The sequence below is a fragment of the Periplaneta americana genome, chromosome 17, assembly GCF_040183065.1.
Source record: "Periplaneta americana isolate PAMFEO1 chromosome 17, P.americana_PAMFEO1_priV1, whole genome shotgun sequence".
NCBI classification, from domain to species: Eukaryota; Metazoa; Arthropoda; class Insecta; order Blattodea; family Blattidae; genus Periplaneta; species Periplaneta americana.
Window position 1 is genome coordinate 115,650,072 of NC_091133.1, and position 16,125 is coordinate 115,666,196.

Sequence of the window (16,125 nt, forward strand, 5' to 3'; positions counted from 1 at the left end):
TTGTTGAAAAGTGTTGAAATGTGGTGTCAAATAGTGTGTGTGTTCTGAAATTGATCTGTGTGTTGAGAACCCAAAAACCAAAAAGCCAACACACTAGAACAATATGAAATATACAGATACACTAAAACACACCTTGATCAAATTCTCAACACACAGATCAATTTCAGAACACACACACTATTTGACACCACATTTCAACAATTGAACGCACCCACACAACAGGCAGCGAAGTTCGAGATGACGCCGTGATCTAGTAGGCTCTGAGGATGGTGTGGTGAAGCACCGAAACAGCTGTAAGCCGCACATGCTTACACAATTAACACGAGTAAGAACGCCATTTAATCAATTATTTACAATAATAATTACAAATATTTATAGTCTACTTTTATTAACTGAGAAATAAAATTTCGAAAACAGAGAAGAATAAAACTTCAAATGTAATATACGTTTTAAGAATCTCCTTCAATTCACTATCTTCTTTGGAATTCACATTTTTCACTTATTATGACCTCATCAAACAAGTGAGATTCAACAATGTTTGATTTGTTAGAAGTTTGGTTCATAGTATGGATCGTTTTATTTTCTCTCAGAAATTTATTACATTTCTGATAGTTTTTTCAGAATTTATTAATTTTGACCCCGTCATGTTTCCTGAGCTATCGAAAACTATAAACAGTACAAATTTACTGGGATTTCTAAAGAACGCCAATATACAATAGAATGGTACCTTTACTTGTGAATGTCTGGTGTTGGTGAAGGTGAAGAAGCAAGATAGCAGCTTGTAAAACTTCATGTAATTACACGTAAACTATAACTTCCTGCTTTTATGTGAAGGACGCGTCAATCATATTCTTTCAAGGTAGCATCAACAGTCCGGCAATAAAAATGAGTAAAACACATCTTCAACCTTCCTCTTAATACACTAGTAACGCTTACAGCCGTTAGGTATTACCGGAATATATTCTCAAAGAAATAATTCGTGCCCGCTAACTTAACGAGTAATAATTATTGTGTTGTCTATGCCATTATAGTTAGATTAACATGTCATTATACTTAGATTAGTCGGTGGGCATTGCTAGTTCCAAACTCAGACACAGAAAACTGAAAGCTTACTGAAGCGAAGTTTATAAATAAAGGCATCTAAAAGAAGTCCGCCGACTTCGCTTTATGAATAGCGCAAGCGATCCTCATTGAAACGGTCCATGCTTCGATTCCCGGAGTAGACAATGGAAAAGATTGATCGTTCGTCACGAGTGTAAGTATTTGTTCCTTGCTATGCACTGTCCCGTGTTGTCTCACCGGTGAGTCTGTCCCGTTCTGACACACGACCAGGGAGACCCATAAGGTGTCTCTCTTTAATGTAGTGTTGGTCCAAAAAATATACAGTATAGGCTAAATCCACATCTACACCGCATTGGATTTTAAGTCAATATCAAAGGAGATAAAACATGACAAAGAAAAAAGAATATAGACTACAAACGAAATACACTCAGGGACAAAAAAAACCGGACACTTTAATATTTGCTGGTATTTTGCAAAACATTATCTTCTCATACAATATTATGGTAGCCATCTGTTGTTATGGAGACGTGTATACATTGTTGATTGTTTTTTGTTTTATAAACAAGCCATTACAACCAAATATTCCAATTTTGCTTTCGGAGTCTCAGCTATAACAATTTTGTCTCAACCATTTTGTGCTTCATTATCGTTATCATTCGTTATTTCCTTATTTTTACATTTTCTGAGTTTAAGTGGGGTTGTAACATTTGTCTTAAAACAAGATGCGACCTGAAGATGTGGCTCTAGCTGTAGCCCTTTACGATTATGGACGCAGTGTACGTTACATTGCAAATGTTATGAATATGGCTGGAAGCACAACCCATGATACCATAAAACGGTATAGAAAGACCCTAGAATATCCCAGAAGACCAGGTTCGGGTCGTCCAAGAGCTACAAATCCAAATGAAGACAGGTATATGGTGTTGAGAGTTCTTAGGGAGCGCAACCTGTCAGCTACTAGTGTAGCCCAGCAATTTGTTAACATGCATGGACGCCCAATTTCGGCCAAAACAGTTAGAAGGAGGTTGAAAGAAGTGGACTCATATCAAGTAGACCTGCAACTGGTCCCAGACTTCTCAGGATGCATCGAGTTGAACGACTGCGTTTTGCAAATGATCACAGGGATTGGAGAAATGGACAGTGGAGCTGTGTTCTGTTCACCGATGAGTCCCGTTTCAATCTGTGCTCACGTGATGGACGTGAAAGAGTTTGGAGAAGGAGGGGAGAACGATTTTCACAGTGTTGCATTTCCGAAAATGTGCCGTATGGAGGTGGTGGAGTGATGGTTTGGGCAGGAGTGGGTACGGATGCTCGTACAGAGTTGGTTTCTGTTGAAAATGGAAGACTAACAGCTGATAGGTATATAAATGAATGTTTGGCTGATCATGTTGTGCCATTTGGCCAATTTGTAGGCGATAATTTTGTTTTAATGCATGATAATGCACGGCCGCATATTGCCCATGCGGTCGGAGATTATCTCCAAGAAGTGGGAATCCATGTTCTTCCATGGCCAGCAAGGAGTCCAGACATGAACCGAATTGAACACGTGTGGGGCATGCTGGGACGGCGTGTTAAGAATAGACGACCGAGACCAGAATCGTTACAAGAGTTGAGGCGAGCACTTGGCGAAGAATGGGAACTTATTCCTCAAGAAGACATTGCTAACCAAATTGAGAGCATGCCAAGACGTATGGATGCAGTTATTCAAGCCAGAGGGGGTAATACTCATTACTAAAAAGAGTTTTTAATGTTTAAGGCACCATAAAATGAAAAAACAGTTAGACCAAACGATGCCATAGTTATACGCCCTTTGTAATTTTTTGTAAATTTTCTCATCAGAGATTTTTATTTTTTTCAAATGTTGTCGTATAAGGTGCTAAATGGAACATTATTTTGTTTAAATGGGTTTTGTTTCATTTTGAAATAATTGGCAACAAAATACAAGCAAATATAGAAGTGTCCGGTTTTTTTTGTCCCTGAGTGTAGTATTATTAGAGCAGTAATAGCATAATACCACAGTCTAGTATATACAGTTATACGAAGCTCAATACGTAGGGAATATGATCCATAAATAGTTGCTAACCACTAGGGTCGCTACTATCGCCTCATAACAGACAATGCAAAATAGTAACTGCACAGTCTATTGTTCCTAGTACCCTCAACAACTCAAGCTTCGTGATTGTATATACTAGACTGTGACAATACTGTAATAGGCCTATTATAATAATGAGTGATTTTTAAGCTACGAGTATAAAGGTAAGCGTTCACTACATCGTATCGCACTCCTCGTACGAATCGCACGCAACGGATATTTTAAGTGCAGTGCGTTCACTGTAACGGCTCCATCTCATCGCCTCATCGGATTCCCCTATCAGCTGTTTAAAACATGACGTCGTACGATATTGACATTGCTGAAAACAGAGGCGTTGAGGTTAGGTCTATTAATTATGACTGTTAGCGAATAAGAATTTGTAATTGCTTCATGCGTCTTAATTGAAGAGGAAGAAACGAAAGAAATATTGGTCACATAATATAGGCTATATGTAAGAAATGACTTGATTACTGTAATGGGAACGCCTCAAATTATATAATTCTTCGCAATTTTCTACAAGCGAAATAAGATTTCCGTCTGCCATTTTGGCGCGACACTGAACATGGCACAGCATAATAGTAACAGTTGACCAATTAAAATTGATTTATTAAAGAAGGCCATGATCGCACGCATCGGAAAAGTTGCTCATCCGAGAAACGTGGACGGATTTGCCAAGAGGCGATGCGTGCGATACGATGTAGTGAACGCGGTTACATAACAATTACAGCAAAGATAGTCTTTTTCCGATCCGTGCGATTCGTCCGATGGGTGCGATACGATGTAGTGAACGCTTACCTTAATAAAACAAAAGAATAATATCCAATGGAAATGGTACAAAGCAACAATGTCGGACTAAAAATCTGGCAACGATTTAGATTGAAACCTTACCAGAATACACGAACCAAAACCAAACGCAGCAAATAAAATTAATAAAATAACAAAAGAAAACCAGTCGAATCTATGCAACCAAAAAACCTAACAACTCAACACTTCCTAATTCAAGCAAGCAACCAAATTGCTTCGTAGTCAGTAAATCTACATTCACTTCTCGAAGGTGGATTTCCATGACCTTCCATGAATAAGTATAACCGAGAAGTCTCACAACAGGAAAAGACAGTTTCCTTTGACAACAATCGCAATATGTAAACCATACTTTCACAATCTCCGCTGACATTGAATAAGCAGTTGAAAGTTCTTCAGCAGACATAAGCAAATAAAACGCTCTGAAGAGGCGTTTGCGGAAGTGTGCTCTCACTACTGCAAGAAAATCAGTACTAATAACACAATAGTAAACCACGACATTTTCCTGCTTAAAGTTCGGCTTGAAGTTATGAAAGCTAGCTATACTTTCAAGACGTGACAGTACAGGGGAAGAATCATAATTTATTATTCTTCGGAGTCAAAAAATATAGTTGTTTTGACAACAAAACGACGAAAGAAGAAACCGACTTGTGTGTTTTGCTTTTACAAATAAACGAATGGGCAACATTTGTTAGTACTTTACAGCTGTTAGCAGTCAACTTCATTCATGGCTTACAGCAAAATCTAAAATTATCGCAATGAATCTAAATTAATAAGATGTGGGTGGATAAGCAAGGTTTGATTGTGATTCCACATCGCTTTTTGACATGAAGATTGAAAACTGAATTGGAAAATATTTTCAATTTATTGAGCAAAATACAGCTTAACCACGTGTCCACCTGTATGAGAACTGAAGCAAGGAGATATCTCAAAGTAATTAATAGTAATAAATCCGACAGGTATACGATAGTGAGGAGGATAATAATTGCAGACTGAAGGTTGGACAGATCAGCTTTAAACGTTTTCCTTGGAGACGGAACGGTCTATCAAGACCAGTAGCTGTGAGCGCCCTCGAACGAAAGGAAGACTTGTGAACATACACGTGTTTATAGTGTGTCAAAATAGCACGTCCATTTATGGATTGACTGCCTGGCAATTGTGAAACAATAAGAGGCATATTATGTCCATTTCCGTAGCAGAGAAAGGCATGTGAACGACGTGACGATCCACACGTCCTAGTTCTGTTCACACTCAACTCCAAAGACAAATGCAAGTCGACCATCGCAAAATAATTTGAACAGACAACAAAACTGACTCCGGTTCAGATGTTGCGAAACACTCTCCTTCTAATTTCAATTCAGCATAGCTTTCGTAACCCATATATATTACATTCGTGAGTAACAGCTAAATTATGTGTGAAAGTAGACGATATACCAAATCGACTAAATTAATTTCGGTCTACATGCTAAGAAGTGTCCTGATATTTACAAAGTGAGTGATGATAACTGATAAGTCACAATTGTACACACAGTTTATCTTTATTGAATACCATAATTATAATATATAGGCTATATACATATTATATAGGCTATATAATTATAATTGTAATCATGACTATTATTATTACTATTACTATTATTATTATTATTATTATTATTATTATTATTATTATTATTATTACTATTAGAGAGAATATCATCGAAATGATAGCCGTCCAAATCTTGGATTTAAAATATCGGCATCCTAATCAATTCAAATGAACAAAAAAGAAAATGTAAATTAATGTTAAAAAATACATAATGAAATTTTAAAAAAGAATATTCTGCGACAAGATGTGGTAATTATCAAAACGATAAAAATGTTTTGAAAATAAATAATATACATTGAATATTATAAAAATGAATAGAGATGGTGATTGATGATGTTCAATAAAGATTTTAAAATGGTTGATGCAATTGTCTGAAGAGTCTTATCAGGAACCTTTAATTTTCTGAGGATCTTCTATGTAAATTTGGGAATTGTTCCTCGCGCACCAAACATAAGTCCAATGACATTCCAATCTTGAATATTATATTTATGACTGAGATCATCACAGCATGGAAGGTAAATAGCGCGTTTCTCTTCATGTACCTGCTTTGGTTGATCTTCATTAATTTCGAACCTTACAGCGGGCTCAAGAATGAGACCAGTTTTTTTTTATCTCGGTCAATTATTATGATGTCAGCACGCCGTGTAGATCCTTCCGTAGAAAGACATTGAACTTCCTCATATACTTCGTATTCACCATGTTCCCTTAATCTGTTAGCAATTATTGAGCGAATTGTTATGTCTGTCAATTCGCAGTAATTCGCCCTGAGGGCAGAAACCTAGCACGTGGGGTAACGTTTCATGCTCATTGCATTGCCTGCAATGGGTATTGCTAAGGCTTCTACCGGGGAGAGATCTAACTGCGATGACATTGGTGCTCATTTTAATGGCCTCGGTCCATTGGCCACAAGATAGACTTTCTTATTGCTAATCCAGGTGTTACCTTTTTTCCAGTGAGAGTAGAATGTAATTCCTTTACCTTTCCAGGTAATACGCTCCACTGATTATAAGAAGTGACACGAAGTTGTTTACGGATGTTACATGGATTAATGGTTCCAATATCGTTGACATTAATTGGTAATTATTATTATTATTATTATTATTATTATTATTATTATTATTATTATTATTATTGGAAATGAAACCATCTGTCTTTCAATAAGAGTGACCACAAGGATCCAGAAAACAGATTCATACACAGAAGTTTACAAGGAAACAATGACAAAATATACAGGATGTAAAAGATATAAACTGAAAAAAAAAAAAAAAAAAAAAAACTGGAGATAGAGCAAATATTACTGAACAAAAAATTATAATGAAATTTTTCTGTACGGTAACTTTTGTGGTTTCCCTTAAAAAAAATGTGGTGACATCCTTGTTTACAAATCAGGGTAATCTATTGTCTCTTTATTGTGATGGTGTTAGCGTGTGTTGGGCGGAAGTTGATTGCGCAATGACGTTGACATTTACTCGAACAGTAAATATTAGGCTACTATCAATCCTAAAAACATTAAATTTTAGGAATTAAAAACAAAAATGGAAGAGAAAACAAAATTTCACTACACATCATGTTAGTACACCGAGATGTACAACTTGTATAATTTTGGCAGTTTATATCGTAGAATATCTCTCAAAAGAAAATTTAAGAGAAGGTAAAATTATATTAATTGAAATAGAGATGAAATTGCAATCTGATTTTCAATAAATGCGAAGCTATTAGGTACAGCTTTTGAGGTAAGCAGTAACTGTGTGAATTATTGCAAGAAATAATACAAAAGAATGCAAAAAAAAAAGTGATTTCATAAAATCACATGTAAATGTTGAATTTGGAATTCGTTTTATTGAAAATACACAACACGTTTTAAATTTATATTGGTAAAATAATTGTTGGTCGCTCCTAGTGGTCTAGGGGTAAAGCGCTCTCCTCTAGATCCAAGGAATGCGAGTTCAAACCCGGCTGGGATCTGTGGATTTTCGGAAAGCAAAAATCTGGAGTGCAAGTCCTCCGGGAGGGACTTTAAGTCATGTGTCCCGTGTCGGAGTTTTTCCGGCACATTAAAGACCTCAGGGATAAATTTCTCCTCTCTCGCGTTCTAGTAATACCATAATTGCATACTAGGTGGAGTTCGAGGCGATTGAGTTTACCACTTGTTTCTCTGCCTCTGACGGCAAATACGTGTAGACTTAGGTCTACTAAATTCCTTGCAGGTACTGAAATCTCTCGCCCTGTGTATGGGACCTGTGTCCACGTAAGTTAATGAATTTGGGGAGCTACAATGAGCAGCGAATTCCCGTTTCGTAAGCCAGTTATTACGAGTGAGGGGATAATCGTGCTGACCATACGTTACTCTCGTATTTGTTGCATGATAATTCATCTCTGGTGAGGCAAGGATTAAAATAATATTCAATTTCTTTGTCATTTTATATAACAGAGTACAAAAGAATGATTAGTCCTTTTGTAAATAATATAATATGTTCTCCATTGGCATAGTTCTTCCTCTTTCTATGTAAAATTAAAAATACACTTCTTACTTTGAGTCACAAGGCCGCACGTGTGTGAATCGCGCTCGACCCATCAGAAAGTACGTCAATCAGCTGATCGTAAAGCACGTCCAGGTTTTATGAGACTGAGTGGGAGTAGACGACTTCCATTCCATGTCAGTGTTATAGCAACGATCGTCTTGAAAGCAGAAGAAAAAAACTGCGTAACTGTTGCAAATCGAACTAACGATGTTCATTTGAGCTTCCTCGTCAAAATTATATTTAAAAATAAGTTCTATACCGCAGCTCAAACTTACGCGAAAGAGGGGAGGGCGGATTTACCTTCACCCACTTTTGCGGAGCTATGACACGTTCATGCACTCCTCACGGTTACAAATCTCTCTAATATCGCTTTCTTACAGTGATGGCTTCATTTAAGAGGGGAGCTACATCATTGGCCTGGAAAAATTGAGTGAAATGCATTTGTTTTATATCTCAGCTACCATAAAAGCTGAATGAAAAAAACCTTTCATGCTTAATATATTACACTTTATAAAACAATATTCAGAATATTAAAATAGCTAACAAATAACATCAATTTGCATTTTTTTAACCGTAAAGCATTTACATAATAAATATACAGTTAAATATCTGCATGATCCTTTTACTGGAATGTTTTAAAGACCTACATCAACAACATAGTCGAGGATCTTTTACCTATTCCTTCAGGAAATATTTTGTTTTCTTAATCGTTAACTTACCTTTAATATTAAATTTTCTAAAATTTTAAAGAAAAAAAAAAATCCTCAGTCGTTACCTTCAATATTAAATGTTCTACAATTTTAAAGAAAAAAAAAATTCCTCAATCGTTACCTACAATATTAAATTTTCTAAAATTTCAAAGAAAAATTTTTTTTTTTCCTCAATCGTTACCTTCAATATTAAATTTTCTAAAATTTTAAAGAAATTTGTTTTTTCCTCAATCGTTACCTTCAATATCAAATTTTCTAAAATTTTAAAGAAAAACATTTTTTCCTCAGTCGTTACCTTCAATATTAAATTTTATAAAATTTTAAAGAAAAAAAATTCCTCAATCGTTACCTTTAATATTAAATTTCCTACAATTTTAAAGAAAAAAAAAATCCTCAGTCGTTAAGTTACCTTCAATATTAAATTTTCTAAAATTTTAAAGAAAAAGAATTTTCCTCAATCGTTACCTTTAATATTAAATTTCCTACAATTTTAAAGAAAAACATTTTTTCCTCAGTCGTTACCTTCAATATTAAATTTTCTAAAATTTTAAAGAAAAAAATTTTTTTTCCTCAATCGTTACCTTCAATGTCATTTTTTTTTATTTTAAAGAACATTTTTTCCCCATTCAATATTAAATTTTCTAAAATTTTGAAGAAAAAAATTTTTTTCCTCACTCGTTACTTTCAATATTAGATTTTCTAACATTTTAAAGATTTTTTTTCCTCAATCGTTACTTTCGATATTATATTTTCTAGAATTTGAAAGAAAAAATATAACTAAATTAGGCATAACAAATAAACGTACAAACAGAAAAGAAGTAGAATAGAAGTCAAACTTACCACTGGCATGATAAGGAACTGGCAGAGAAATCCTATAACTGGTCCCAGGGGCCTCCGTATAGTTTTCTTGAACACAGACCAATCTAAAGCACATCCGAAGTTGATATAGATAATAGAAACGAGGATAGCCACACTGTATGTGAAAATCTTGTCAATAACTCTTTCTCGGCGCACAACTTTCACTGGTAAGGGGTTCGATTCCTTAATAACACTATTATCTCTGACATCCTTTAACTGCAAATGTACGTTCGCGTACCCCAAAAAGTTTCCACTAACGTTGAAGGCAGAACTCCAGTTACTTAGGTTCGAAATATTTTGAGTCTTCAATATAAATGTCTTGTCTGCAGGAAGAGGGGACGCCACACCTTCATTATTAGTCACTATCTGAACCACTCCGACATCGACTTCGTGTTCCGCCAGCTCTGCGTAGAAGCGCACAGTTGAGACGGTATCTATCGGCAGGAGGAGTTCCGCTGGGTCAAAGTTGACGCCCCACGACTTGGTCCTGTTCGTGACGTGGGCCACGACGCTCGAAGACAACATCCACAGTGGCCCCAGCAGAGTGGCGTACATGAAGAACAGGTGGAATGGCCACAGTGGACACATGATGTCGTCGAATCAAACAACTCTAGAAACAGGAGAGAAAAAAAAAACATATTAGGTAGTACGGAAGTGAAACCTGTTCAAGACGGAAGTGACATGGTCCTAATTTTTTTTCCGTTGTGGACAGGTTTCCGTATTATTCAGGTGTGACATTAAAATGGAATATTTTGTCATTCATATACATGAAAAACAAAATAGCATGCCGCAAACTGCAAGAAGTACAAAATATTCCATTTAACACTCAACACATTAAATCAGCTTTCTGTCGCTCATTACGTTGGTGAATCATCTTGATTAAAATCTCATTTTCTGTATAAATATTATCGTAACTCACTCATTAGTCATTAAACATTACTAAAGTTTACTAATCTCATTCTATTTAATATCTAACACTATACTCTAATACTGTACTGCATATCACTGCACATTATTAATTAATTGGACTAGGAGCCATCTATTAGAAGCCTTGAATTCTGGTTTATTTAATTTCTTTCCCAGTTCAATAGCTTGCTTTGCAGAATAGATCCAGAAATTGACTTGTTCTTTGAAAGGTCATGAAGAACCCACTCCCACAACAGTTCATTTATTTTCACATAAACAGTTGCTTGCTGGTTCCTTTTATGTCACCAATATTGGCCGCACGTCACTCACTCATTATGATCTTTATTTTTTAAAGTGTCACACCTGAGTTTTCTACAACTGTACTTCAGTATTATTTCACATAGACTTTGTTTCTAATTTTCCTTTGCCTCGATAACTTTTACTTCATCACTTAATGTTAATGCCACATTTTATGCAACTTTTTTTTTTACCTGGAAATCACTACACTTGCGCTCTGTTTATATAGCTACGACAGTATACCTTATTTTATTTCAAGGAGTGCAGTTCGGTGGCTCCTTTGAACACCCACTTACAGATTTATGACTTCATACACAAACAACTCTGACAATTCCATCCTGTCCCCTCGTCCCAACATTGCACAGTTGCCACAATCCTGGTGACCTTCGAAATTATGCAGTGAAACTGACGGGATTCTTGAAATTCGGAAAAGATGCGGCAACTCTGCCTCCACGTGGATTTGACGGGCACCTATCAATTCTTCTGAACGAGGGTTGTGATTGGTTACTAACAAGAGAAGACAATATTTCCGTCAGAGTAAGGAAGACATTTATTTATGACAACCAATTATAGGGGGCAGTAGATGGTCTGTCGGCAAAGTCCTTTCTAAAAAACTACACTCCATGAAAAAAAAATAAAGTATATACAGGTGGGAAGCATTGAAAATCTTTGAAGGGACTCGTCTGCCTAGTCAACAGGGTAATAAAATTTATGACCGACAGGCCAACACACCCTCGTACCCTTTAGAATTTTGCAAATAAAACTTGTTTTTATCTTAGTGACCTACATATTTCGTATATTCCTTGAAATTACACAATGTTTCAAAATATAGTTACAAAATATAGTATGTCCAAAATATTGTTTCCGTTTTGGACAGTAGCAGACAGTTTCGTTTCCGCGTTGGGCAGTTTCCGTTTTATTCAGGAAAAATTACACATAATACATACAAATTTCGCCGGGACCAATAAATTGTTCCGAAATAGACAGGATTCCGGATTATTCAGGTTCCGATTTGAACAGGTTTCACTGTATATCAAAAGTTAAAAACTGTGGCATGAAGATGATGCATACTTTTTCATTGTACTACTTTTCTTACAAATTTCGTAACAATTCAGTTGCAGATTTCCTACACGTTCAGTAAAATACGGGAACGTCCCTTTTTTCGCTAATGTCTATTAAAGTAATTCTGTCCCTCTCTCTTTAAAGTAAGTTTCCTAATTACTCCAGGGTATTTTAATAATTTGTAGTATCGGTATAAGAGAGTAAAATAAGATTTTATCCGCGAATGGAAATTTCAGCGCCCGAGACGAAGCCGAGGCTGATAATTTCCAAGAGCGCATAAAATTTGTTGGTTAATGAGGGTGGTAATAATCAGAATCTTATGTTATTTATTCGTGGAAATACCATGTCTGGAGCTCCCAATATTAATGGTACTAATCAGTTATCGAACCTCCAATTATAATTGGTATTACCATAAAGAAAATTATAATGAAGGCATGGGCAGTAACAATTGAGTCAGGAATTTGAAAAAGGGACTAAATCCGAAAAAGTAAATTTTAAGAAAACAACAAAATATATTTTTGTATGGATATGAATGTATAACAGTCCAAACATGTTGATACACAATTTAAATATGTACTTTCTATAGAACTTGGTTTCTTTTAATTCTGAAATCCAAGAAGAGTGTATGGAGAGCCAGAAACGGCTATAAACTCAATTAAAAAAAAATATGGACTCGGTCCTTTCTGCAAATTCCTGATTCAATTGCATTATAGATTTGATCATCTCCGTATATTATCTTTAATTTTTTATTTAGTTCCGATTTTTGTTTTGTAATTTATTTAATGGGGAAAATAAATTACTTATCATTTTCAATTTATAATTTTATACTAATTATTTTTTCTGTTAATAATTTAATTGGAATATATGAGAAATAATTTACAGAGCTAAATAATATGAATATGATAGGGAAGAATATGAACAGTATTAATCATCTTAGAGGTATTACGCATTTTATCCATTAGTGGCATCTAAATTGAGACTCGGAATCCAAGAGGGGCCCAATATTTAATCACTTTCAAAATTTATTTCTCATGCAAAATAATTAGTAGAAGCTTGTTGCCATGGTTATATGAAAAGATGTAATGGAGATGTACTTACGAAACAAAACATAATTAGTCAGAGTAATTTTGTAGCAACAGCAAACATTTTTTTCAATTTCGCAAACGTTTGATCTAATGGACTTGGGGCCCTCTTGGATTCCGGGTCTCAATTTAATTTTAAATTGTAGGTCTTTTCTTTGTAATGTGTCGTCTGTGAAGAAGTTAAAAATGAATAAAATTTATAGATTTTATTGTTGCTAATGTGTTGGTTGTCATGCAGAGAGTGATTCTAAAATAATTTTATGTTCGACCATGCCGAAATGTATTAATTATACACCTGGTAGCAGACCTTTAATGCATGTCATTGAAGTACACCTACTCATTAAAGGTCAGGTCTTTCAGCCAATGACGACTCAGGTTACAACTGTTCAGCCAATGACAGGTCAACTTTCTACCGTTATAAAACCGCAAGTATCGATTATTCTCGGATATGCAATCGAAAGAGAATTAGCGAAAAGTCACGGAGGCTGGAAATCCAATACTGTCGCAGAAGGTTATGTTCTGTTACTATAATAATTAGCGTTAATTGTAAATAATATTCAAATAAATTCAATGTTATCTCTGTAGGTTCTTATGGCCTAGCAAGGTCAATGTGCACATCTGTTCCTCGGAAAAAAATCAATATTTTCGCGTCTGCGCACATCTCACAACATACGGGACATTGCTCCAGGTCAGATACAATAAAATTAATAATATCAAGTTAGAAATATGGTCGAGCATAAAAAGTCGTATGAAACTCGCCTATAATGGTAATTAAGAAGCTCGTATGAAAATTATGAAACTCGCTTGCGCTCGTTTCATAAATATCCATACTCACTTCTTAATGACCTTCATTATAGGCTCGTTGCATAATGTACTATTAATTCATTGCTTTGAGTTAAAACTTTTAATTCACTGCTGTGAATAAAGCCATTGTTTAGATTGTTAAAGACGGTGAAATTAAGACCAATTTAGATACCAGTCATGAATAAAATAATTATGCTTTAAGTGTAAACGTAAGAAAATTATTGTATTGTTGCTCTTGTTATTTTCTTTAACAATTTTATATTTTCAGTTTGTTCTGTTTTTAATGTATGAGTACTAGAGTTGAACAAAACTAACTGCCGCTCTCGCTCGCTGTGTTCGTTGCATTTGTCTTTCGAGTCTCGTCTCGTTCTCGTGCGCTTCGAGTCTCGCTCATCATTCTCGAAATAGCATTTGGTTGGCGTGGAAAGATTTCGTAACTTTGAATAACATACATAATTGAAATAAATAACATTATAAATGTTTAAATGAGACAAAAAGACAAAACAGGACAGTATCTTAGTTATCAAAATGTTCTGGTTCTATTATATATTACCTATGGCCATATAAATAGGAAAAAATTAATTCTCAAATAAATTTGCATTTCTAAGAAACATAAAACATAACGTTGATATCTTTTTAATTGAGATTGCACACTTGATCTCAAACGTATGAAAAGCAAATTCCTAGCCTTTTAATAAAGGCCTAGTAATTAAATAAAGACTAGAGAACGGATCATTATACACTGAAAGGTAGAGGTGATGTTTAAAATAGACTACTTGATTGTTTATACATACATAACAATTGCCAAAGTAGACAAAAGTTCAGTCAGGTATAAACAACTATGGCTGCTTGACGTTCGGGACTTCGGGAGTGATCAATCTCGGCGTCTCGAAACACTCACAAGCAGTCTTTACGTCAACGACGCGACGTATGGAACATTGTCGTGCGGGTTTTCGGCTTTGCAGGCGCTGTTAGTCTACTGTCTCGACCGTTGTTCATCTCTAATGAGTAATTACATAACATTTCTCATTACAGTTACCCGTTAAATAGTTCTCACTTCTATCAAACTTATACTTTTTATTTGAAGTTACATAATAATTTAGTTTCAATGTAAATCTAAGCAAATGAATGTATTGCCATTATTTTCTTCCTTCTTTCCATTAGACTTAGCCTATAACGTCTGTTTATTTTAAATATTTATGATTTATCCATTAATTTAACTTGTACGTTTACTTATTTTAATATGTATAATTGCGATTACTTCCATGTTAACTATTGTGTACTGCTCATTAGGATGAGAAATTGTACTCTTTAGGACTTTGAGTGCAATAAAAGATATAAAAAATAATACAAATAAAAATTAGTGACTCAAAAAACAAAACTGGGAATATCAGCTGCTATTTTAGTATAAATATCAGTTTCCATTACTGTTAGTGACATCGAAATTCGCTACATTGGCAACATTGCACGTTAACACTGAATGTACACAGTATTCTTATAGAAGCATACTGCTTCCAGATCAAACATTGTTGAATCTTACTTGTTGGATGAGGTCATGTATATTGTGAAACATTTTCTGATTCCAATAATATAGCGAATTGAAGAAAATTTTTAAATCAAAACGTTTAGATGAACCACCACTACCACCACCACCACCACCACCACCACCACCATCACCACTACTATTAAACGATTGTTATCTAGATCCCAATTCTGTTCAAATACCTGGCCTTAATAATGCGACACTTGTCTGAGGAGAGCCCTTTCATTGAAATATTTATCAATGCAGTTCGTTACCTTCAGCACAGTGAAGCCAGCACTGACCTTTGTGTTTCGGCTGTTAGCTGGAAAACAATTGAATGAACTCTGCATCAGTCACGGTGCGCAGACGAGATCCTGCTGTGCTCGAGAACCTTCTACTTCTACTAGGACCTTGGAGGCAACGTGACGTAGAACGACTCCGTCATTTAAATACGAAGCAGGCTCAGCATTTTGTAATCTCAGACTGACTTGGTGTCCAATTAGACTAATAATTATGTAATGTTACACATAAACGTATCGTATGTTACATAATGGGGACCAACGGGCACTGTGTTGAAGGAGAAAGCTTTAATATGCAGCCTCATTCACTAGATATGAAACTGACTAATATCCCACGCGAAACTATTTTCTTCTGGCGATTTATTAAGTCTTACAAGGTAACTATCAATAATATTCTTCTGCGTACTCTAGACTACTAACCTTATCAGTAGAGATGGTAGATTTTCTAGATTTTCGCAGTCACGATAAATGCGAACTGTATCTAAATGCTGTCAAAAATGTAATTTTATGTTTAAAAGCA

At 35.2% G+C, this 16,125-nt stretch overlaps 1 protein-coding gene across 7 annotated transcripts in view; it reads right to left on the minus strand.

Moving 5' to 3' along the window:
• LOC138692858 (ileal sodium/bile acid cotransporter-like) overlaps positions 1-16,125 on the minus strand; it is a 79,919-nt gene that overhangs the window by 37,943 nt on the left and 25,851 nt on the right. For 6 of the 7 annotated variants that reach the window (XM_069816143.1, XM_069816149.1, XM_069816146.1 and 3 more), the window contains exon 2: positions 9,616-10,243. In XM_069816143.1, coding sequence (XP_069672244.1) covers positions 9,616-10,221 — 606 coding nt within the window. In that variant the 5' untranslated portion in view covers positions 10,222-10,243. Of the gene's footprint in view, positions 1-9,615; positions 10,244-15,608; positions 15,730-16,125 lie in introns of those variants that run through there. The other variant, XM_069816145.1, reaches the window with a different exon arrangement.